The sequence below is a fragment of the Pavona decussata genome, unplaced genomic scaffold (genome assembly GCF_977016875.1).
Source record: "Pavona decussata unplaced genomic scaffold, jaPavDecu1.1 SCAFFOLD_21, whole genome shotgun sequence".
Classification (NCBI taxonomy): Eukaryota; Metazoa; Cnidaria; class Anthozoa; order Scleractinia; family Agariciidae; genus Pavona; species Pavona decussata.
Genome location: NW_028145444.1, coordinates 4,246,208 through 4,271,344, shown reverse-complemented (window position 1 = coordinate 4,271,344; position 25,137 = coordinate 4,246,208). Strand labels below are relative to the sequence as shown.

General features: G+C 39.7%; 4 protein-coding genes and 1 long non-coding RNA gene across 5 annotated transcripts; 3 read left to right on the top strand and 2 right to left on the bottom strand.

Moving 5' to 3' along the window:
* The first annotated feature begins 966 nt into the window (after positions 1–966).
* On the top strand, positions 967–2,016 carry LOC146486330 (QRFP-like peptide receptor). The gene has a single exon (XM_085096603.1). The coding sequence runs from the start codon at positions 967–969 to the stop codon at positions 2,014–2,016; it is 1,050 nt and encodes a 349-aa protein (XP_084952729.1).
* A 10,328-nt stretch (positions 2,017–12,344) lies between these two features.
* On the top strand, positions 12,345–13,394 carry LOC146486329 (QRFP-like peptide receptor). Its single transcript, XM_085096591.1, has one exon. It carries the CDS (start codon positions 12,345–12,347, stop codon positions 13,392–13,394), a length of 1,050 nt encoding a protein of 349 aa, XP_084952717.1.
* A 3,316-nt stretch (positions 13,395–16,710) lies between these two features.
* LOC146486328 (uncharacterized) lies at positions 16,711–17,446 on the bottom strand. Its single transcript, XM_085096585.1, has 2 exons — positions 17,151–17,446; positions 16,711–17,035 (listed from the first exon to the last, which is right to left on the bottom strand). Exons 1-2 carry the CDS (start codon positions 17,330–17,332, stop codon positions 16,711–16,713), a joined length of 507 nt encoding a protein of 168 aa, XP_084952711.1. The 5' UTR covers positions 17,333–17,446.
* On the top strand, positions 17,427–19,374 carry LOC146486327 (QRFP-like peptide receptor). The gene is made up of 2 exons (XM_085096244.1): positions 17,427–17,441; positions 18,015–19,374. The coding sequence occupies exon 2, from the start codon at positions 18,066–18,068 to the stop codon at positions 19,113–19,115; it is 1,050 nt and encodes a 349-aa protein (XP_084952370.1). The 5' UTR covers positions 17,427–17,441; positions 18,015–18,065; the 3' UTR covers positions 19,116–19,374.
* A 3,394-nt stretch (positions 19,375–22,768) lies between these two features.
* On the bottom strand, positions 22,769–23,880 carry LOC146486326 (uncharacterized). The gene is made up of 2 exons (XR_014859426.1): positions 23,784–23,880; positions 22,769–23,665 (listed from the first exon to the last, which is right to left on the bottom strand). It is a non-coding gene; the product is annotated as an uncharacterized LOC146486326 (long non-coding RNA).
* Between the last annotated feature and the right edge of the window lie 1,257 nt (positions 23,881–25,137).

The window sequence follows — 25,137 nt, the reverse complement described above, 5'->3', positions numbered from 1 at the left end:
TTTTAGTTTCCATCATCGTAATAAAAGTAAATGAATGGACTGGCGTGAGAGGGGAAGTTGTTTGAGCATCTACAGGAAGTCTTCTTTACTTAAATTCGTCTCTCAACCCGATTCTTGACTGCTGGAAGATAAAAGAAGTAAGGCAACTCGTGTCAGACACATTAGGACAGTTTTGTTGTTCAAGTAATCTTCATTGCCTTTATTAGGGACCGAGGAAGATAAGCGGACACCAAGTATAACAATCGTTTACAATATTTAAAGCAAGGGTAAGATGGAATAGTGATAAGATAGGCTGTTTGAAAAGGATAAATGGAAACAAACGTAACTAGACAAAACGGTCTATTACGGAAGGTTCACACTTGAACAAACAGACCTAGCAGTAGAAACAACGAGCCGAATAGTTGAGTGTAATGAGAGCGAAGCTTACCGACTCTGGGTTCGTTTAGATTTTAGAAGGACGCTGACAATGTTGAAAACCTATTGTGAAAAAAATTTACTTTTTAATACACGTATTCGCAGACCAGCTTTTGGCATCTCTTTTATTGTTGTTCGTTTCAAACCAATGTGGTCTTCTGTTAAAGGGCTATAATCGAATTATAGCTAAGTACGTGCTAATTTATTCATCATTCGGTGTGCTTGAAATTCATTCATGACGGCTGATTAATGGATAAAAAAGCTGTGAGTGATCATTAACTACACAGTAAGACATTGTGCAATAATAGCATACGAGGAAAACATTAAACACTGCATACTAATAAGGAGGAGGTCTTATTGGGTTTTAAAACCACTGCACGTGATGTTTTATCGACCATTTGATAGGTCAATGGGCTTATAAAGCATTAATTAGGTTTTGAAAGATTTTTTAATACACAGACTTGTATGCTTCTCGTTAAACAACAATTTTTTTTATTTTAGTTCTAGGAAAGTCAACTCCATAGCTCCGTTTAATGCTGTTGGTGTAGTACCATGGATGATTCGCTTGAGAATTCAACGAACCCAAACCCCACTGGAGCCAAATGCATACCATTCACAAAAGATAAGCCTATGGATATAAAACTGATCAAAGCAGCTTGCTACTCTATCATAATGCTGATTTCACTGCTCGGAAATACTGCACTCATCGCCATCGTTGCCAGATACAAACACATGCAAACGACTACCAACTTGCTAATCGCAAATATGGCCATCTCAGATTTAATGGTATCGGCATTCGCCGTTCCGCGAGAGCTCGCGGAAATCTTCACCGGCGTGCAAACATGGCAGATTGACGGGACTGCTGGAGTCATTTTATGCAAACTTGTTTATTTCTTTCAAGACATTTCTACCGCTGTATCGATTCAAAGTATCTTGGTCATCACTGTAGATAGGTATGCTGGAGTGATTCAGCCATATCGAGACCCCATCATTACACGAAGACGGAGACGAGTCCTTATTCCACTAATATGGTTAATATCTATGGGTCTACACGGCAATTACTTTTACACATTCCGTCTCAAACAAGTTAATAACATACGATACTGCATCTTCAGCTGTAAACCTGCGTTTGACAGTCTACAAGCTCAAAGTATCTACTTCGTGGCGATATCAGTTATCTTAATTGTCATCCCCTTGGCGGTCATTACGGTTTTATATTCACTCATTTTCAGGTCTATACTAAAACAGAGATCATTTTGGAAAACAGTGTCCTCATCCAGAAGGCGAAGGCGAAAAGAAGACACTAAGATCATTAAGAAAATCCTGACCATCATAGTTTTATTTGTTATGTGTATACTTCCTATAGATATCACTGGATTGTTACACCTTTTTGCGTGGCAGGAAAAAATTCCTTGTGGAATAGACCATTGGAGCTTTGCAGTCAAGTTTATATTTTACTCCAACTCATCGCTTAATCCATGCATTTATTTTCTTCTGAATGAGAGATATCGTCAGAGCCTTTGGAATCTTCTAAAATGTCGGGATTCCCAACCAGAGAACCAAGCGACGATGCACGACGTGGCTCTACGAACATTAAAGTGAACAAGTTTCAATTCATGTTGAATCGTTCACGAATTTATTTGTAGGATCGAGTAAAAGTAAAACAATGGTCATCCTTCGGCCAAAAAATTATATTTACGGTGGTTTTTCTTGGGATTCTGTGAACAGTTGTCAAATTCGAATCACTAGCAATTCAACCATTTTAAAAGAGCCATAACATAGCTTTCAGGTCATATCCCTCTGGAAAGGATTCCGAATCAAATTAATTTTCTCCTTCGATAATTGGTGAAATAACGTATGCAAATTTTATTGTCTCCTTTTCAGCCTTTTGGGAAGAGCAGCATGCTATCTGCCTTTTGTGAGATATTTGTGAGATGTGCGCTTCTGAATGATAAATCACTCATTTAATTGTACAGTATTGTTATTTAGCTTCCTTCCGAGACTGGCGCACATTTATAACAGTTGATCTTGTAAAAAGCATCCTTAGCTTGTTTAGCGCTCAAGTAAGTTCATCCGTGTGAAGTAAAATTATTTATATTTGAACTGGCGCCGTTACTATTAGTCTTGTGGTTCGAACCAACCATGCTGGTAAATAAAAAGCAACCATTTTATTGAATTTATTTCTCTACTCAAACTCATGCTGTGTTTACACTTGAGCGTTTTACCGAGGTATTGGAGTTTACTTACCTAGGTAAATATTTTGCGTATGTAAACGCCAACTGATACCATGGTCGTTCGATTAGCCCTGTGATCAGGTATGGTTAAAGTCGGTAACCAAGGTCGAGATGACAGATATATCAGCTTTGCGGTTGCATAGTATTTCGCATTCCGTGGTGTCCAGATTGGGTCAGTCTCATTCGATCATATTTTCGCAACTTCACTTTCAGGTTTGTTTTTTATCTACCTACGAGTCATGGCAAAAGACAAAGACATTAATCCCTCACGACGACGAACAACTCGAGAGGTAAAGTTGACATCACTGCATTGCTAATTTGTTTGCCAAATCCGGAGCAACCACTCGGACAATGTAATCAAACGTACGTCTAGATATCCTGAAGTTCTCTTTCCACCAATCTTCAACGAAATTTCCGTTCAAAAGGGTTTCAAACCAAAATTGGTTTCTCGGCCATGACCAGGCACGGCTAGCGCGCCTTGTCTTTTGAAGAGCAATTTGAAGGAAAACAAATCGCCTTCGCCTCGACTTCTTAAGGTGCTGTAAAAGTAAAAGCCGCTGAAATCTTGAGACTTGAGTTTGCAGCTCAAGAACAAGAAAATGAAACGCAAGGACTACAAGAGCCACAGCTTCTCTTATAAACGCGGGCATTTTATGCATGGATTTTAGAATTTGCCGCCATTTCGATTTGATCGTGATCGTGATTGATGACAGGTTTACCTCGGTTATTTGAGCCAGTATAAACAATGTACAAATGTGCTAAGGTTTTGTCAGTAAATGATTACCTCGGTAAGTGTCCAAGTGTAAACACAGCATTATTCAGGAATAATCTCTGTAGCAGTGTGCTTTTTTCACAGATCAAAGATACTGAGTCTCAGGTTTTCAGATTGATCACTCACCGAGCTCTGATGGGTTCATTTCATTGCCTGGCTCTTTCTTAGTTAACAGTGAAGTACGGAAACGTTGAAATTTTTCTCTGGGTTTATTTTTTAGGGCTATTTTTCAAATTAAAATTAAAATGCTAAAACTTGATTGAAAATTTAATAAAAGTAAAAGTAAACTAACAACGCAAATTAATTTCAGTAACTAAAAATTGAAAGTAAAATCAAATGCGTTTCAAAAACTACCATAGAATGGAAACCAATTGCATTGCTTTCGAAAAACAAACATTAAATAAAATCCAAGTAAAATGCGAAAACAATTTTTATTTTCCCCTTGGCCCACGGCTATCAATACGATGATTCCCTGCGAGTGGCGTGGTGCTCTGAAAAACATGTGGTAGGGAATATGGCGCAGTGGAGGGAGTTTGCGAACAAGCAGAGGGCGAAAAGGACTAAAACGGATAATATAGTGAGTGATTTCAACCGAGAAGAGATCATTGTTCAGAAAATGAGTTCCGAAGTAAGTCAAAAGCGACAAAAGTATAGTCGTGTTGGCACAAGAGAATATGTTCCGTTTGACAGCTATGATGAGCTTAATGTTCCGATCGAATATCACTGACTCTTTCCAAAAGTTCTTTGATAACCAAGTAGATATAAAGACATGATTTGTGATACTTTAGCCGGAGAACGTGGGCCATCATGTAAAAAGATGGGACAAATTCTACAACTCAAGGTATTCTGTGTGGGGTTTATTAAAAAACAGGACCCTGCAGAAGATGAGGAAACCGATACCGACCAGTAGTATATCTTCAGCAAAATTATCCCCGTTAGTGGATCCCCTTGGATCCCCTTGGATCCCCTTAATCAATATTCCTAAGCGTCGAGTCCATGACGTCATCTATTGTTATAACCTAGGGAAAAAATGCGTTCCTCCATACTAATGAAGTGTCGAGGTTTACTAATGAGCGTCACTCTTGCACAAAGGAAACAATAGACATGCCCAGGCTTGCCCGCTCTATACCCACCCTGATTGGATCTTAAGATTTGTATGGTCAGTTTGAATAAAAGCGCGCTTTCTCTTGGTAGCGTCACTCTTGCAATCGCTTTGCTGGGAAAACTTTTTTTTTTTCGATTTTTAAAACGTTAGTACCGTTGAAAATGGCTTTTTTCACAAACGTTGTTGATCTTCAAGCTGCCTTGAGCGCTTGTTTAACTGTCCGCGACTGGGAGGTGTTGTTTGAAGCCCCGTTTGCTGGGAAAATTTATCTCCGAGATTTCAGGTTATTCGTGACGATTATCGATCATTACCGTCAAAAAACAAAACACACACACACATATATACACAAAGTGGCGCTGAAAACTCTATATTTCAAGTTTGTTTGACTATTACAAGACCGTTTTCTCCTACCTATCTCGAGGAAATAAAAAAACTATTAAAGTCACGCACCGTTAGTCAGTTAATTATGCGGATCCACGAGTCTTAAGTTGCATACAAATTAGTTCAGTTCTGCTGGAAAAACCCAAGGGAGTATCTTGACGCATTAGTATATAATCAATTTTTATATAACTTAACAAGGATCAATTAAAACACGCGACTTATAATTGCTAGCAATAGAACCAGACAAGAGATACCGTTTAAAAAACTTTATTAAAAAACAATGAGGAAAAAGAGTCAAATACTCAGCGATTTGAAAGGAAAAGGAATGAAAATGAATCATTTGACTGACTATTACAAATCCGTTTTTTCCGTTTTATTTCGAGGAATAATAAATATTCCTTCCGTGTCTACACAATTTTCCTATGGCCTCTAAGCCAAGAGTTCGACTTTCTTTGTTTCTTGCGGTTTGCCTTGTTCTTTGAAGTCGGTCTTTTAGTTTTTGCTTTAAAAGAGGCCTCATTTCTCCGCTGTCTTGACAGTTCGTACACCGTTTCTTGTGTCTGTGCTGGATTGTGAAAGTGATTTTTTCCGGATTTATCCGCTTCACTTTCGTAAACGACGACTTTAACTTTAGGTTGCAGTTTCGCCTCTTGTAAATACTGTCTTCGCTGTATGTGCCCTAACTGATGAACATCCGCGAGATGGTTAGCTAATCTGACAAGGTATTTAGCCCCGCACGATGGAATCGGACAGTTTCTGCAAACTCTCTTGTAAACCATGTTGACAGTTTGGTGACTGAACACAAATGACATCTTTTTCGCAAATAGTCAGGTTATATAGAGTGTCAGAAGGGCCAAACACAGACCAGAAAGGCCATAACCAGGCCAAACACAGGCCTGAAAGGCCATAACCAGGCCTGAAAGGCCAAAACCGCGCCAAAAGGGACAAAAAGAGACAAACGGGCCATTTCTAGTCTTCTTTTATTTATGAAGGAGAACACTTAGTAACCCCGCCTTCATCAATTTTCTATAAAAGAGACGCGTTACTTTCTGAAGTTTAGTTTCCTGTCAGAAGGCGTGCGGTTCAAACCAAAGATGACGAGCACAAACTATACCTTATACCTGCAACAAGGTGCTGGAAATGATGAAGACAATGAAGAAAGCGATTTCTCCCAAGAAAGCGAAGTTTCTAGTCAAGGAACGGAGTCTTCCCAAGAAGAAGAAACAGAAAACTTAGAGCCGTGGTCACGCATTCTTGATGAAGCCGAGAACCGCCACAAGACCCAGCTTAACGCTTTGATCAATCAATACCAAGAAAACAGCGATTCAGAAGATGTGGCTCGTAGTAAAGCCGTAAACGCTCTCGTTCCTGTTTACAGAAAAGAGCTGAGAAAAGTGCTCTTAGAGAATCTACAATGGATGCGTGCAATGAAAAAAGATCCCACCTTCAAAAAAGTGATGGAAACTCAAAAAGAGCTTAAAGACACAGAAGGATTTGATTGGTTGGAATCGACGGAACTTGCTATCGATAAGCGGAAATTCTTACTCAATCGATTGTACGAAAAGTAGCCCATTCCACAAGATCAAGACTAAACCTACTATGACTGTTGTGGATTTTTTTTTTTTTATTTCCTGGATCTTTGTATTGTTGCATTTCAATAAAACTGTAAACAAGCAAACTTTAAGTGTGTTGATTGATGACTTGAAAATAATAACAATAATCGGTAAACTTGTACAAAAATTAAAAAAAAAAATCTGAAATTTGAAATACAAATTACTAAAGCAAGATCAAAACTTTTTAATTAAACACTGTTATTTGTGACGACACTTTTAAATAAAGATGATGATTCCAAAGTTGAGAGCTGTTGCGTGACTAGCGACGCGCGACACCCACGCGTGTGTCTGAGAAAAATAATAATAATAATAATAATAATAATAATAATAATAATAATAATAATAATAATAATAATAATAAAAAAACATATAACTACAAATGGCCCGTTTGTCTCTTTTTGTCCCTTTTGGCGCGGTTTTGGCCTTTCAGGCCTGGTTATGGCCTTTCAGGCCTGTGTTTGGCCTGGTTATGACTTTCTGGTCTGTGTTTGGCCCTTCTGACACTCTATATAACCTGACTATTTGCGAAAAAGATGTCATTTGTGTTCAGTCACCAAACTGTCAACATGGTTTACAAGAGAGTTTGCAGAAACTGTCCGATTCCATCGTGCGGGGCTAAATACCTTGTCAGATTAGCTAACCATCTCGCGGATGTTCATCAGTTAGGGCACATACAGCGAAGACAGTATTTACAAGAGGCGAAACTGCAACCTAAAGTTAAAGTCGTCGTTTACGAAAGTGAAGCGGATAAATCCGGAAAAAATCACTTTCACAATCCAGCACAGACACAAGAAACGGTGTACGAACTGTCAAGACAGCGGAGAAATGAGGCCTCTTTTAAAGCAAAAACTAAAAGACCGACTTCAAAGAACAAGGCAAACCGCAAGAAACAAAGAAAGTCGAACTCTTGGCTTAGAGGCCATAGGAAAATTGTGTAGACACGGAAGGAATATTTATTATTCCTCGAAATAAAACGGAAAAAACGGATTTGTAATAGTCAGTCAAATGATTCATTTTCATTCCTTTTCCTTTCAAATCGCTGAGTATTTGACTCTTTTTCCTCATTGTTTTTTAATAAAGTTTTTTAAACGGTATCTCTTGTCTGGTTCTATTGCTAGCAATTATAAGTCGCGTGTTTTAATTGATCCTTGTTAAGTTATATAAAAATTGATTATATACTAATGCGTCAAGATACTCCCTTGGGTTTTTCCAGCAGAACTGAACTAATTTGTATGCAACTTAAGACTCGTGGATCCGCATAATTAACTGACTAACGGTGCGTGACTTTAATAGTTTTTTTATTTCCTCGAGATAGGTAGGAGAAAACGGTCTTGTAATAGTCAAACAAACTTGAAATATAGAGTTTTCAGCGCCACTTTGTGTATATATGTGTGTGTGTGTTTTGTTTTTTGACGGTAATGATCGATAATCGTCACGAATAACCTGAAATCTCGGAGATAAATTTTCCCAGCAAACGGGGCTTCAAACAACACCTCCCAGTCGCGGACAGTTAAACAAGCGCTCAAGGCAGCTTGAAGATCAACAACGTTTGTGAAAAAAGCCATTTTCAACGGTACTAACGTTTTAAAAATCGAAAAAAAAAAAGTTTTCCCAGCAAAGCGATTGCAAGAGTGACGCTACCAAGAGAAAGCGCGCTTTTATTCAAACTGACCATACAAATCTTAAGATCCAATCAGGGTGGGTATAGAGCGGGCAAGCCTGGGCATGTCTATTGTTTCCTTTGTGCAAGAGTGACGCTCATTAGTAAACCTCGACACTTCATTAGTATGGAGGAACGCATTTTTTCCCTAGGTTATAACAATAGATGACGTCATGGACTCGACGCTTAGGAATATTGATTAAGGGGATCCAAGGGGATCCAAGGGGATCCACTAACGGGGATAATTTTGCTGAAGATATACTACTCCGACCCGGCCGGACAGGGAACAGGTACCCAACAGCAAAATAGTCGTGGGTTCATATACCACGAGGTTAAGGATTTTTCTTTGACCACGTCAATCCACATTTCCTTCGTAGGGCTAGTAAGCCCGGGGAATAAGTAGTACAGCAGTCCTCACGGCACACATTGAAAATAAATTCATTCAATTTTTATAGCAAAATGGTGTGTTTCGTGGGCATGAACTAAAACCTGAAACAACCAAACGAAACCACCTAGACAAAAAGTAATACCTTTAAAACTAACCGAAAAGGGCCTAAAATATAACGAAGCTGTTGGTTTTCGTTGTGCAAACGTCTTTGCTTGTATTTAGTATTGAACAAATCAACATTTGAACAGTAGCCCTGGGCCACAAAACTATGAAGTGAGCTGAATCCGGCCAACTTAGCAGAACACTACAGGCAACTTTTTTTCTGTGATGTGAACTCTAGCCGCTTCGTAAAGTGCTCCATAAGATTTTGAAGTGTGGAGATAAGTCAAGTGTTTATTGGTTCCGTAATCTTCGTCTTTTTGGCAGTTGTCGTTCGGAGGAGTGAATCCGCGCAACACTACAGCTCGCTACAAGACGACAGTTTCTAGCATAGCATGGCTGATATTGATCGTTTGTCATGTTCCGTGCTTTATTCCATTATAATCGTAAAGATAAATAGATGGGAGGGAATAAGCGAGGGTATCTTTTGGTTCTCTTTAAGAAGTTTCCATTTCGAAACTCGTCTTTAAATCTGTGATTGTTTACTTCGGGAAGATAAAAGAAGTGAGTCAACTCGCGAGGAACACATTAAGACGGCTTTGTTGTTTGTCGAGTTAAGTCATACATGTCTATACTCTGTCATAGAAAAGAAAAAAGACGAGTTATATTGGTTTGTGTTGGATGAAAACACAAGTCAGTAATTCAACCTTCGTAATCTTTTTACATAAACCACTTTATCCTTTTAATAGTCAAACTAAAGGGTCTTTTTTGTAAATTTACACGAAGTATGCGTAAGAAATGAACGAGGACGAGAACATTTAAGAGCTGGATTCATATCAAACATCGCTGAAATCCATGAGACGAACTTATCCCCAACTAATCTGTTGCCGTTATCATATATGCCGACTGTCTCTGATTATCTGGGAGTCTACCGACACGGAAATTATCTGCCGGTCTAAGGTACTGGTGACCCTGAAATCTCCCATATAAAATCCACTTTTTCTTTAAATTCACAAAATTTCGTTTTTTCTAATTCATGGTTATTTATGGGCGGGAAAGAGAAGAGATCAAGCTCCAGAAGATTTGTTGGTATCTCGGCGTTATCCCGGCTAACACCACATCCTGTGAGGTGAGAGGAAGTGAATTTGCTGACTGACGGCTTCCATTATTTCAGTTTTCCGTATGTCGTGATTTTCGTATTATTCTTAAGTTAGCTGCACTATAGTTTTTAAAAAGGACAACTGGTCTTGCTAATATCTTATGCCAATGAAATAATCGCACAACCTTGTTCCCAGGGCGCTCTCTCTTCGAGGTGGGAAGACAGAGGGCCCTGGGAACGAGTTTGACAATTGCGGCACTAAAAGATGGCCAATGCAGCCGTTATTTGAGTCGCAGCGCTTTTTCCTCACCAGAGCCGAACGGTGGAAATATTTTGCAGGGTTAAATAACAATAACCATCTCTCTGAAAAAATAATGGCTGTTTACGTACATTAAGAATTTTTTAATTTATAACCGCGTGAATGTTGCCAATTGGAAATAACTGCCAGATTGTGCCCAATGAATGCCCACATTTTAATTGCGATAACCTACAGACTCAAAGACGCGCTGTTAGAACAGCTGACAGGTTAAAGTGTATATTTATTAAAAGGTATATTTAATTAAGTAAGTAGGCTGGTAAAACTTTGTTTTAGCAGTGTAGTCACCTCGAAAGCTGGCTTGTAACCTGAAGGGCACGACATCTAACAAAAAATTAAAAAACTACTGGTCTGATTTCGTTTGTCGGTAAAGCCGAACTGCGTTTTCTGATTTGAAATCGTTAAGGAAACAGCCAAAAATAGCGGACTGGCCTGAAAATAGGAACTTTACGGTGGAAATATTTTGCAGAGTTAAATAACAATAACCATCTCTCTGAAAAAAAATGCCTGTTTACGTACATTTTACATTTTACAAGAATTTTTTAATTTATAACCGCGTGAATGTTGCCAATTGGAAATAACTGCCAGATTGTGCCCAATGAATGCCCACATTTTAATTGCGATAACCTACAGACTCAACGACGCGCTGTTAAAACAGCTAACAGGTTAAAGTGTATATTTATTAAAAGGTATATTTAATTAAGTAAGTACGCTGGTAAAACTTTGTTTTAGCAGTGTAGTCACCTCGAAAGCTGGCTTGTAACCTGAAGGGCACTACATCTAACAAAAAATTAAAGAACTACTGGTCTGATTTCGTTTGTCAGTAAAGCGGAACTGCGTTTTCTGATTTGAAACCGTTAAGGAATCAGCCAAAAATAGCGGACTGGCCTGAAAATAGGAACTTTACGAGCACGCTGAGACAAGCAAACATAATTCCAACAGGAGTAGCTGTATCTTACGCTACTTTAAACGTTTTTCTTTCCATCGTTGCGTCTCTGGGTAATATCCTGATCCTCATTGCTCTTCACAAAGCATCTTCTATTCATCCACCAACAAAACTGTTATTTCAATGCCTGGCAGCAACTGATCTTTTCATTGGTCTCGTATCACAACCGCCCTTTGTCATCCTCCTGCTGAATGCTGGTGGCATAAAGAACAACCTCAACTTCAACTTCATCCAACAGATTATTCAAATATATAATCGTTCAAGTTTTGTTCTTTGCGGAACGTCGATCGTGACCTTGACCGCTATCAGTGTTGACAGGCTTCTCGCCCTGAAGTTGGGACTCAGATACAAAAACGTCGTAACACTGAGGCGAACTCGTGCACTCACTGTTTGTATTTGGCTAGCTGGGATATCAGTTGGATTTATTTACTTCTTTTGGATCCATTTGATACGTATAATTTTCGCTACAGCAGTTGTGTTTTCAGTGGTCCTTTTATCTATCTCAATATTTTGTTACACGAAGATAATTTTCACATTGCAGTAACACCAAGCTAAGGTGCAAGACCGCCTTAATAAGCAAGGAAAGACTCCACTGAATATCGGAAAATACAAGAAGACGGTTTCTAGCATAGCGTGGGTTCAGTTGGCATTGGTTGTTTGTTATGTTTCCTTTTTAGTTTCCATCATCGTAATAAAAGTAAATGGATGGACTGGCGTGAGAGGGGAAGTCGTTTGAGCATCTACAGGAAGTCTTCTTTACTTAAATTCGTCTCTCAACCCGATTCTTGACTGCTGGAAGATAAAAGAAGTAAGGCAACTCGTGTCAGACACATTAGGACAGTTTTGTTGTTCAAGTAATCTTCATTGCCTTTATTAGGGACCGAGGAAGATAAGCGGACACCAAGTATAACAATCGTTTACAATATTTAAAGCAAGGGTAAGATGGAATACTGATAAGATAGGCTGTTTGAAAAGAATAAACGGAAACAAACGTGCTTGAAATTCATTCATGACGGCTGGCTAATGAATAAAAAAGCTGTGAGTAATCGTTAACTAAACAGTAAGACTGTGTAATAATAGCATAAAAGGAAAACATTAAACACCGCATACTAATAAGGAGGAGGTCTTATTGGGTTTTAAGACCACTGCACGTGATCTTTTATCGACCATTTGATAGGTCAATGAACTTATGAATCATTAATTAGGCTTTGAAAGATTTTTTAGTACACAGACTTGAATGCTTCTCGTTAAACAACAATTTTTTTTATCTCAGTTCTAGGAAAGTCAAGCTCCGTTTAATGCAGTTGGAGTAGTACCATGGATGATCCGCTTGAGAATTCAACGATGCCAAACCCCACTGGAGCCAAATGCATGCAATTCACAAAAGATGAGCCTATGGATATAAAACTGGTCAAAGCAGCTTGTTACTCTATCATTATGCTGATTTCACTGCTAGGAAATTCTGCACTCATCGCCATCGTTGCCAGATACAAACACATGCAAACGACTACCAACTTGCTAATCGCAAATATGGCCATCTCAGATTTAATGGTATCGGCATTCGCCGTTCCGCGAGAGCTCGCGCAAATCTTCACCGGCGTGCAAAGATGGCTGATTGACGGGACTGCTGGAGTCATTCTATGCAAACTTGTTTATTTCTTCCAAGACATTTCTACCGCTGTATCGATTCAAAGTATCTTGGTCATCACTGTAGATAGGTATGCTGGAGTGGTTCAGCCATATCGAGACCCCATCATTACACCAAGACGGAGACGAGTCCTTATTCCATTAATATGGTTAATAGCTATGGGTCTACACGGCAATTACTTTTACACAGTGCGTCTCAAACAAGTCAATAACATACGATACTGCATCTTCAGCTGGGAACCTGCGTTTGACAGTCTACAAGCTCAAAGAATCTACTTCGTGGCGATATCAGTTATCTTAATTATCATCCCCTTGGCAGTCATTACAGTTTTATATTCACTCATGTTCAGGTCTATACTAAAACAGAGATCGCTTTGGAAAACAGTGTCCTCATTCAGAAGGCAAAGACGAAAAGAAGGCACTAAAATCATTAAGAAAATTCTGGCCATCATAGTTTTATTTGTTATGTGTATGCTTCCTATAGATATCACTGGATTGTTACACCTTTTTGCGCTGCAGGAAAAAAGTCCCTGTGGAATAGACCATTGGAGCTTTGCAGTCAAGTTCATATTTTACTCCAACGCATCGCTTAATCCATGCGTTTATTTTCTTCTAAACGGAAGATATCGTCGGAGCCTTTGGAATCTTTTAAAATGTCGGGATTCACAACCAGAGAGCCAAGCGATGATGTACGACATGGGCCTACGAATGTTAAAGTGAATATGTTTCAATTCATGTCGAATCGTTCACGGGTCGAGTGAAAGAAAAACAATGGTTGTGTTCGGAAAAAAATGATTTACGTTGGTTTTTCTTGGGATTCTGTGAACAGTTTTCAAATTCGAATCACTAGCAATTGGACTATTTTAAAAGAGCCATAACATAGTTTTCAGGTCATATCCGTCTGGAAAGGATTTCGAATCAAATTAAGTTTCTCCTTCGATAATTGGTGAAATAATGTGTGCAAATTTTATTGTCTCCTTTTCAGCCTTTTGGGAAGAGCAGCATGCTATCTGCCTTTTGACAGACATTTGTGATATGTGCGCTTCTGAATGATAAATCATTCATTTAATTGTACAGTATTGTTATTCAACTTCCTTCCGAGACTGGCGCACATTTATAACAGTTGATCTTGTAAAAGGCATCCTTATGCTGTGTTTACATTTGAGCGTTTACCAAGTAACTTTTTAGCTTGGTAAACGCTCAAATGTAAACACAGCATAAGGATGCTTTTTACAAGATCAACTGTTATAAATGTGCGCCAGTCTCGGAAGGAATTTGAATAACAATACTGTACAATTAAATGAGTGATTTATCATTCAGAAGCGCACATATCACAAACATCTCTCAAAAGGCAGATAGCATGCTGCTCTTCCTTAAGGTCAACTTGGTAAATTGGTACATTTTTTACACTGGCTCGAATAACTCAAGTTGATCTGTCAGCACTCGCGCCCGCTGCATCATCAACGTCATCAAATGGAACTGGCGGGAGTTCTAAAACCATGCTCGCTTCAAGAAGTAAAGTGGTAGCTTTCGTGGCGATTGCTTTCTATTTCTTAATTGCGCGAACAGAAACGTCAAGGTTTCATAAGCTTTTGATGTAACACCTGAAGAGGTCGAGGCGAAAACGGACGATTTTACTACAAATTGCTTTAAAAAATACCAGACGGGCTAGACGTGCGTGGGCATGGCCGCGAAATCAGTTTTGGTTTGAGAGCCTTTTGCAAGGAGATTTCGTGGAAGATTGGTCGAAAGAAAATTTCAGGATATCAAGGCGTACGTTTGAGTATATTGTTCGAGTGCCTAGCCCGGATTTGTCGAACAGAGACACGAGATTGCGCTAGTCTATCCCAGTAAACAAGCGAGTGGCCGTTGCGTTACGGCGCCTAGCTACTAGAGACACGCATAGATCGACTGGGCTGCAATTTGGCATTGGAAGGTGTACAGCTATGTTGATAACACACGATTTTTGTCAAGCAATTGCCAAACAATTGCAATTGCCGATTGCCGCTTTAATTAAAAGACGATGATTGTATACATTATTAGGAATTTGAAGCCACAGTTTTAATGTATATAGCATATTGCTTAAACATATTTTTAGGTTCAAGTGATTTGATGTTAATACTTAATTTCTATTTACTTTTATTTTATCTGTAAATACACGACCCACCAGCTCTGCTGAATACTCCATCGTGTTTAAATAAAGTGATCAGTTCAGTTCAAAACGGGCCACAGAATTTATAAATTTCCAGGGACTGAGCAAGAGGTGCTACAAAGCATTCGCTTGTTCACAAACAAGTCTCCGTTCCCGCAAGTGGTGGGAGGAATTGACGGTAGTCATATTGCATTAAAAACAGTGCCTCTGAACGAACGGATTGAATACTTCAATCGAAAGCAAGATTATTCTATCGTGATCCAAGGTGTTGCTGATGCGTCTTTTAAATTTCTTGATTTGAGTACGGGCTACCCCGGTAGCTTTCACGACGCCCGTAATCTCCGTTTGAGTAAACTGGAGAGAGAAATTGATCAAGGTACCTGGCTAAACGGGCCTTCGAAGAGAATTGGAGGTTCTGAAGTTGGACCTCTTCTGGTAGGCGACTCGGGCTTACCCTTTGTCTGTTTGCCTGATGAAGCCGTTTAAGCAAACACCAACATTAAGTGAGAGCCAATTGCGTTTCACTCGTGTCCTCAGTCAGGCCTGGGTTGTTATAGAACAAGCCTTCGGAATTTTGAACGGTCGTTGGAGGTGGAGGAAAAGCAAGCAGTGTCCCCACCACTATCATGGCTTGTTGCGTCCTTCACGATATTTGTATAGATGTTGGAGACCCGAGCGCTATAGACCCCGTTGAGGATGACGATGAAGTGGATCAAAGTTCTTTCAATGGAGACAAGCAGCTTTGCGTAAGGGACATTAGAGATGATATAGTGAACCATTTGTCATAGTACAAACATTAAACCAAAGTTATTCTTTTTATTGGAATGTTTTGGGTTACGTTGAAAACACTCAGGTTGATTGACTGGAGATAAATGTACATAGACTGAAATTTTGTCCCCTTCCGTTTGTTACATGTATAATTAATCAGCAATTTAATTCACTGTGGTTTAAAATAATTATAAAAGCTCTCCGATGTTAAAAGTAAAAAAACATTGAAAACAAATAATTCTTGTATTTTAAAACTTGATATGGCAGAAACGATAATTTCTAACCTCTTTAAATTCTTCATTTCTGAAATCATTGTCCTGCTACATAGTTGTTATCTTGATCGAAATTTATCATAACACATGAAATCACGGTCGATGAACTGAAACGAATAAAATGTTCTTATAAAACAAGTAAAGGTCTGTGCTCTATTCTTTCCCATTGGCAACGTCCATTAAAATGTTTCCAAGCATCTTTAAAGCATCCATTGAGAACTTTTGTTGTTCCCTTCTGTTCTCCCTCTCGGCTTCTGCGCTTCGCTCCATAAACGCCTCGTCTCTCTCTTGCGCTCTTTCCATAAACGGCAGCACTGTGGGCTCATCTGCTTCTGCTCTTGCTTTGGCCTTCTTACTGGCTGCTTTCTTTCCATCTTTTCGACTCTTTGGAGTATTCTTCGGGGTACTCTTTGGTGTACTTGTACACTTTCCCGGTTTGCGTTTGTTCTTGAAAAATAAGAACTTCGTCTTCTTCCCAGTCAGAAGTGCATACTTCGCCAGACGGGCCAGGTAGATCAGGGTGGTAGATCATCAGATTGGAAAAGTTTCCTCTTTAGAGCGGACACAGCAGCGGAAACTTCCTCACCGAAAATTTCTTTATCGCGGATGTCCTGATCAATTTGTGGGGAACTCTGGGCTTCGATCGGCGAACTACTCTCCAACACATGTCGAGGATTGATGGCTTCTTGATTGCTGAGAATTTCGTCCTTGTCCTGATAATGCTTAGGCACAAACTCAAGTTCGCCCTCTGCGTGATCCTTGTCACCCTCATCATCTCTCCCTTTTCCATATCCAGTGGTCCGGAGCTTGTCTTTGGTTGTTTTGTATTTTTTGGTGAGATTGCTCATTTTATAATAGATTCCCATTCTGGCGAATTATATGCTTTATAGCGAAGCTTCTCTTCGTTCTCACCGAACAACTCGATGAGGATTTTTTCTTCAATTTCAGTCCATCGACTGGATTTCTTATTCTGCGCGGCGCTTGATAAATCTTTACTAGTGGAACTAGTGGAACTCGAGGACCCGGCTTGAGCACATTGAGGTGCCATTATTTGCATAGGCATTCCACAATACTGCGGGGGAAATTCAGCTGGTTGCTCATACGCATATCTAGAGTACGCATGGTTATATGCGTAGAGACGTGGATATGCTGAATATGCAGCATCCTCCCTGGTGGGAAAATACATGAACAATAATGTCAATAATTACACAACGAAGGATCAAAGTTTGTCTAGAGAAAGTTGTAAATGATACTGAGAATGAAAAATACAATGCCTTCTTTTACCTGACGGATTGTTCGCCGTAAGAAAGTCGATCCAATCGTTCCTTGTTATCTGCCATGATAGAACGAAACGCTTTGTCGAAAACGCGACAATCGCACGATCTGCTCACCGCGGGAATTGAAATATTACGCTGCAACAAGCGGCTATATCTGTCATCTTGACCTTGGTTACCAACTGTAACCATGCCTGATCACAGGGTAATTACAATTTTTACCTTGTTCAAATTTCCTTTGTCTTCTGCGGCATTTACCAAAGTATCAGTTGGCGTTTACAAACGGAAAATGTTTGCCTTGGTAAGTTAACTCTGGTACCTTGGTAAACAGTTCAAGTCTAAACACGGCAATATTGTGGTCTTCTGTAAATGGACTATAATCCAACTATAGCTAAGTACGTGCTAATTTATTCATCCAGTTCGGTGTGCTTGCAATAGCCCATTTCACGGTTAACTCTGCTCATTTGAATCACAATAAAAGCTAGCATGTATGTGAGGCAATTTCGGGCTATTTTGTAGTTTTAGGCGCCCGAAATTGCCTCGCATCCACGTTGGATAACATTGTAATGCAAATGAGAAACATTAACCGTGAAAAGGGCTATTCATTCATGTCGACTGGTTAATGAATAAAAAAGCTGTAAGTGATCGTTTACTAGACAATAAGACGTTGTGTAATAATAGCACACGAGAAAAACATTAAACACCGCATACTAATAAGGAGGAGGTTTTATCGGGTTTTAAAACCACTGCACGTGATGTTTTATCGACCATTTGGTCAATGGGTTTACGAATTATTAATGAGTTTTTGAAAGATTTTTTTTTAAGAAACAGACTTGCATGCTTCTCGTTAAACACGCCACTTTTCTTATTTCAGTTCTAGGAAAGTCAACTCGATGGCTCCGTTTAATGCTGTTGGAGTAGTACCATGGATGATTCGCTTGAGAATTCAACGAACCCAAACTCAACTGGAGCCAAATGCATGCAATTCACAAAAGATGACCATATCGATATAAAACTAGTCAAAGCAGGTTGCTACTCTATCATTATGCTGATATCACTGCTCGGAAATTCTGCACTCATCGCCATCGTTGCCAGATACAAACACATGCAAACGACTACTAACTTGCTAATCGCAAATATGGCCATCTCAGATTTAATGGTATCGGCATTCGCCGTTCCGCGAGAGCTCGCACAAATCTTCACCGGCGTGCAAAGATGGCTGATTGACGCGACTGCTGGAGTTATTTTATGCAAACTTGTTTATTTCTTCCAAGACATTTTCACAGCTGTATCGATTCAAAGTATCTTGTTCATCACTGTAGATAGGTATGCTGGAGTGGTTCAGCCATATAGAGACCCCATCATAACACCAAGACGGAGACGAGTCCTTATTCCACTAATATGGTTAATAGCTATGGGTCTACACGGCAATTACTTTTACACAGTGCGTCTCAAACAAGTCAATGACATACGTTATTGCATCTTCAGCTGGGAACCCGCGTTTGACAGTCTACAAGCTCAAAGAATCTACTTCGTGTCGATATCAGTTATCTTAATTGTCATCCCCTTGGCAGTCATTACAGTTTTATATTCACTCATGTTCAGGTCTATAATAAAACAGAGATCATTTTGGCAAACAGTGTCCTCATTCAGACGGCGAAGGCGAAAAGAAGACACTAAGATCATTAAGAAAATTCTGACCATCATAGTTTTATTTGTTATGTGTATACTTCCTATAGATATCACTGGATTGTTACACCTTTTTGCGCTGCTGGAAAAAATTCCTTGTGGAATAGACCATTGGAACTTTGCAGTCAAGTTCATATTTTACTCCAACGCATCGCTTAATCCATGCGTTTATTTTCTTCTGAATGAAATATATCGGCAGAGCCTCTGGAATCTTCTAAAATGTCGGGATTCCCAACCAGAGGGCAAAGCGACGGTGTATGACATGGCCCTACGAACATTAAAGTGAACAAGTTTCAATTCATGTTGAATCGTTCACGAATTTATTTGTAGGGTCGAGTGAAAGTAAAACAATGGTTGCTCTTTGGAAAATAAAATGATTTACGGTGGTTTTTCTTGAGATTCTGTGAACAGTTGTCAAATTCGAATCACTAGCAATTTGACCATTTTAAAAGAGCCATAACATAGCTTTCAGGTCATATCCGTCTGGAAAGGATTCCGAATCAAATTAATTTTCTCCTTCAATAATTAGTGAAATAATGTATGCAAATTTTATTGTCTCCTTTTCCTCCTTTTGGTAAGAACAGCATGCTATCTACCTTTTGTAAGATATTTGTGATATGTGCGCTTCTGAATGATAAATCACTTATTTAATTGTACAGTATTGTTACTCAACTTCCTTCCGAGACTGGCACACATTTATAACAGTTGATCTTGTAAAAAGTATCCTTGGCTTGTTTAGCGCTAAAGTAACCTCATCCGTAAAAAGTAAAATTATTTATATTTGAACTGGCGCCATTACTATAATTAGTCTTGTGGTTTGTTTGAACCAACCATACTGGTAAAGAAAAAGCAACCATTTTACTGAATTTATTTCTCTACTCAAACTCATGCTGTGTTTACACCATGTTTAGCGTTTTACCGAGGTATTGGAGTTTACTTACCTAGGTAAATATTTTGCGTATGTAAACGCCAACTGATACCATGGTAAACGCCGCCCGAGACAATACAAAGTTAAGGTTACCGGATACTTTCAAGAGTCGTTTTTTTGCCAAAAACATTTTAAGGCCAAATTAAACATTACTAGTCTCGCTTCATTTTCAAAAAAAATTTATATATATTACAAATCTTGATGCGTGCGCGAATTATCAATAAGAGAGGTTGTTTCATATGAAATTCTATCACCCGCCAGAGTGCTATAAGCCAATTAAAATGTATCAGCGTCAGGGCTTCCCGTGATGCTTTTCGCGGGAAAAGATACGGAGTCGTTCATTTCATGTCGCCTCTCTTCCTCATTTGTTTACGTTTGCAACTTGTGATTTATTCACCCCAAGTTTTCGCTTGTATTCGTTTTTCGTATCGTGTATGGCGAAAAATAAGAAGGAAAAGAGTCCGTGGTTGAAAACTAAGAAGAAAACTGGTCCTAAGAAAAAAAAAAAAAGAAAGTTTCCGATGAATTAAGGATGGCGCAAAACTTTTGCCGAAACTCCATAGCGCATAAGCCCAGGTACAATAATCGATATATCGAGTTCTTTAAGGCCCTTTCCCCCCCCCACATATTGGGCTCAACGCTGGCCTCCAGGTTGCGAGTGAAAATATCTTCATCAAACCTACAAAGCAGAAAAAACTCGGATATTGAACTGCAAGCTTGCGACGGCAATTTATTCGCATGGATAATGGTATATAAGCTTATAAATAGTCCTTCAACATACCCCAGTGACCGCATTTCTGCCTGCAGCTGTTCTTTCGGATCGATGGGGCTCACCGTCGAGGCCACTGCAGTTTTCTTTTCCTTCGAAGAATTTTTTTCTGCCCGGCATTTCGCAAGGAAATCCGAGAAATTCTGACCGGTAATAGAACTGCAGTCGCGCACTCAACTATTTTCCGGCGCGACACCAGTAATCTCAGGGGACTCAGCAGTATAATTAGGTCTCCTGTAATTCTATTGGCTTTCGATATCGGCGTCATCCACAGTGTGAAATATGGCGCAGCACGGGCTTGAAATGTTTGTAATCTTTTAGAAGCGGAAATAACCTACTTCGTTTTTACGCGTGTGCGCTTTCTTTAAAGGGAGAGTTTCACGGTTGGGCGCATGTGCGAACGATAACGTAAGCGCTGTCAAGCCAATTGTTTTTGCACCAATTAGAAGCGAGTACACAACACCGGCGGGATACGGCGGGCAAATGTTATGGTTATAACTTGCTGGCATAAAACTAAAACTGACCGGCTAGTGTTTCGGTCACGTTTCAGAAAGAAACAAAAAGGCTGCCCATGTAAAACACATGGGGATTTTTGCAGCGCCGCTTCGTGAATGTCCCATAACATTCAAGAAATGCCAGAACTTATGCGAACGTATACGGTTTTATTTTAGTACAATGTCGATATCTCGCGGCATCGACCTTTTTTTTATTACGCGCGGTTCGAAACGCCGAGAAACTCCCTCAAACTTACGTACTTAAATCCAGTATTTCACCAGCATTCAGTGACAAACTTACTATAGTGTGTACGCTCGAAAGCCTGATTTTATTAGACCAGCGAGAAGGCGAAGAACAAGAAATCCGCAAGCTTCAAGAGGCGATGCGACCGTTCAGTAACAACAACACTGAGCGTCCTTCCGAAATGCTGGAATGCATTTGAGAAAACTCTGCCATGGTGGCAAATCAAAACTGCGTTTGCCATTCGCAATGACCATAATTTTAAAGATAAATGAATACCTTACAATAGATTTTGTAGTTTGCCGCAAATCTTTTGGATTTTTTTTCTACTGCCCGCTATTCGAGCCCGCTAATAGACGACTACAACTAACTCTCACATTTGATCTCATATTTATTCGCTTCGCGTCTCAGTGTTGTACAATTTTTTCCATCCCAAGCAAAACACTGATGTTTGATGTTGTTTGTCCGTCGAATTCTCCGTTTTTGACAGTTGACTTCCATTTGAACAAACAGTACGATAGAAATCTAGAAAATCCTCGCGAGTTCATCCAAAGCCAGTTGGTGACCTTTGCCATTTCTAGCGAAGCAGATGTGCCGCGAAATCATTTTCTATTTTAAACAGACTTATCTCTTTACCAATTTTCCACGTTTGGTGGACGTATCTTGTTAACCACAGTAGATTTCTACATCCACTCCACTCTGTCCGCTTTAACTTCTGTGCTTCCAGAGAGTCCACAGAACGTCCCGTCGCCGGTCGGCCGCGGCGTCTCCTTGCCGATCCATCGACAAAAATGTCGTTTTCGGATGCTAAAACACTTTTACCTTACAAAAATCGAACTTATATTTACAACAGGAAACAAAGATTATAAAAAGTGAAGAACGAAGAGCGGATGATCCAAATTCGGGCGCGATTTCAACAGATTGCTCGCATCGAATTTAGTGTCGACCCGTACAATTTATTTTTGAGCCGGTCTGCTCGCGCATGCGCTTGACCGTGAAACTCGGCCTTTAAAGTAATTTATAAAGTACAAGGATTTGACGGATTGCCTTGAAATTTGACCCGAAGATTTCCAAGACAACAAGCAAACAAACTATGTGAGGGGATTTCCGTTTTGTCAAATTGATCGTCCGCAATGGCCTTCGTCGTAAAACGTACCGGTAAGTTTTTGATCATCAAAATTGACAGTAAAATTGCGAAGCAAGCAACAGGAATAAGGAAAAAGCCTCACATGGTTTTGAAGATTAATGCCTTGTGATTGATATGATGCAGTAGTTTAGATTCTGCGGTCGAATTCCATACCCGATAAATTCGCTCAAAGAGACATCAGTCGGTTTGGGCTTTTGGGACGCACTCTCCTTTCGGCTAGAAAAAATCAAAGCGAAATAATTTTCACCGGATAGTACATTTCATTAGCTTTGTACTGATACATAGTTTATGGTTGTTGCATTTAAAACAGCGCGCAAATATTTTTTTTCGCGAAGGACACCCGCGAAGGTATTCGGTAACCTTAAGGGTACTTCCTGGGTTCGATAGGGTAAAAAAGGGAAAAAACATTTTTTTCGACCAAATAGAATTTGGGGATTTTATCTAACATTTACTGAAAAAAAAATTGAAAAATATTAAAAAGCGCGCGAGATATTTTGGAAAACGTATTTCCATCTAAAAGTAAATAAATAAAAAAGGTGTCATAATCTTCTTAGTGCGAGACGCCCCAGAGGAATTTTCGCGGCAAACGCTTCACCCGGGAGCTCTTATTTCAGAAATAGGCATATTTTGTTTACATCTCGCCTGCAGAAAATTTCTCACTTCGAATTTTCTATTCTTTGCCGGCGCTTCCCACATGGAAAAGTCATCAAAAAAACGAAAAGAGCCTGTGGATAAAATCCCGGAAGATGCCAGGGCCTAAGAAGAAGGGAAAGATAGGTTTCAGCGAAGATCGAAAACGTGATCTTGCAGAGAGCAACAAAGGCTCTTGGTTCGACCAAGAAACTCTAGTCGACGTTGAAGGTTCTGTCGAAGGTGATCACGAAGAACTGGAGCAGCGGCCTTCAATTTAATCCACTGTTATTGGATCAGGTACACAGAGGTCGATTGCCGTGCAAAAGTCCTGCAGCCGTAACTTTGCAAGCGTCCTGTGAAAATATCAAATATCATATTCTACATCCTCTGGGCCGATTTCTTTCTTCTGCAGCGAGATAAAACCAAATAACGTTTTACTGCGCGTTTGTAAAGAAACATTGGAATAAAATCAGCAAGAATTAGACCGATGAAATAGAACTCAACAGAAGCGTATCAGCCCACGTGTAATACTGGAGATAGCGCGTTCTGCGTGGCCCTTTCTCTCGCTTTTTGCTCCGCTCCACGCTATCTTGAATATTTCTTACGAAGAAATCACCATCGTACCTAAATAACAGTAAAAATGCGATTTTCTTTCATTATACATTTCCTTTGATACGAAATGAATAATCGCTTTAGCTTGAAGCGTAAATTACATTACACGCAATCAAAACGAACAACCAACCCAATAGATTTCATCTCTGTTATCAGTGCACTCCTCCGAGGAGTGCACAGTTTGGCAAACTCTCCGCTGACGCGCTTCTGGTTTCGTTAGCCTTGGTTTTTCCCGTTTTCCTGGTTGATTTTTGCGTTTTCCTTTCGCCACTTTCCCCATCTCGCTCGATCACAACAGCGGAGTCTAAAACGTGTCTGCAACGCGATACTTTTTCCGCGAAATTCTGTGCTATTGTTGTTGACGCCATGGGGTCCTGTTACTCGATTGGCTCGCCACCTAATGAGGTGTCATAATCTCCTGTGGAGGCTTGTTTTTCTTGCAAACCTTTATCGAGCGAAAACTCGCACTTGAATTTTGGCAGAGTATGTCGACTTTGAACGAATTAATAGGGTATGTAGTTTTGACGGATTGTCGTGAAATTTGGCCAGAAGATTCGAGGAATAATGACAAACAAAACGGTGTCAGGGAATTTTGATTTTCAAAATATTTTTCCCGTGGCGACTGTTTACGCAACACGACTCAAATATTTTTTGCTACTCAAACTTTAGACGTGGATATCTAAATAACCAATCAGAATTTCGAAAAAGCCTGACACCTTTTTGTTGATTGATGCCTTGTGAATAACACTGTGCAGCAATTTCGTTCTTCGCGCGGCGTTCGATAACCGATTAATTCAATGGAACGACCATCGGTCGATTCGAGGTTCTACTGGCTCCTGGCACTTAAGAAAGGAAAAGATCGCTCAATTATATTTTTTATAGGAAACTACATTTATTAAGCTTTATAATGATATATAGTTTGTTAGAGATTTATTTAAACTTGCGCGCGTACGATTTTTTTTCCAAAGGACACCCGCGAACCCAGGAAGTATCCTTAACCAATGTAAAAGTTCGATTAGCCCTGTGATCAGGCATGGTTATTTTATGTCGGAAAACCAAGGTCGAGATGACAGATATATCCGCTTGCGGTCGCATAGTATTTCACATTCCGTGGAGTCCAGATTGCGTCAGTCTCATTCGATCACGTTTTTCGCAACTTCATTTTCACGTTTGTTTTTTATCTACCTACGAGTCATGGCAAAAAACAAAGACATTAATCCTCACGACGACGAACAACTCGAGAGGTAAAGTTAACATCTCTGCATTGCTAATTTGTTTGCCAAATCCCGACCAACCACTCGGACAATGTAATCGAACGTACGTCTAGATATCCTAAAGTTCTCTTTCCACCAATCTTCAACGAAATTTCCGTTCAAAAGGGTTTCAAACCAAAATTAGTTTCTCGGCCATGACCAGGCACGGCTAGCGTGCCTTGTCTTTTGAAAAGCAATTTGAAGGAAAATAAATCGCTTTCGCCTCGACTT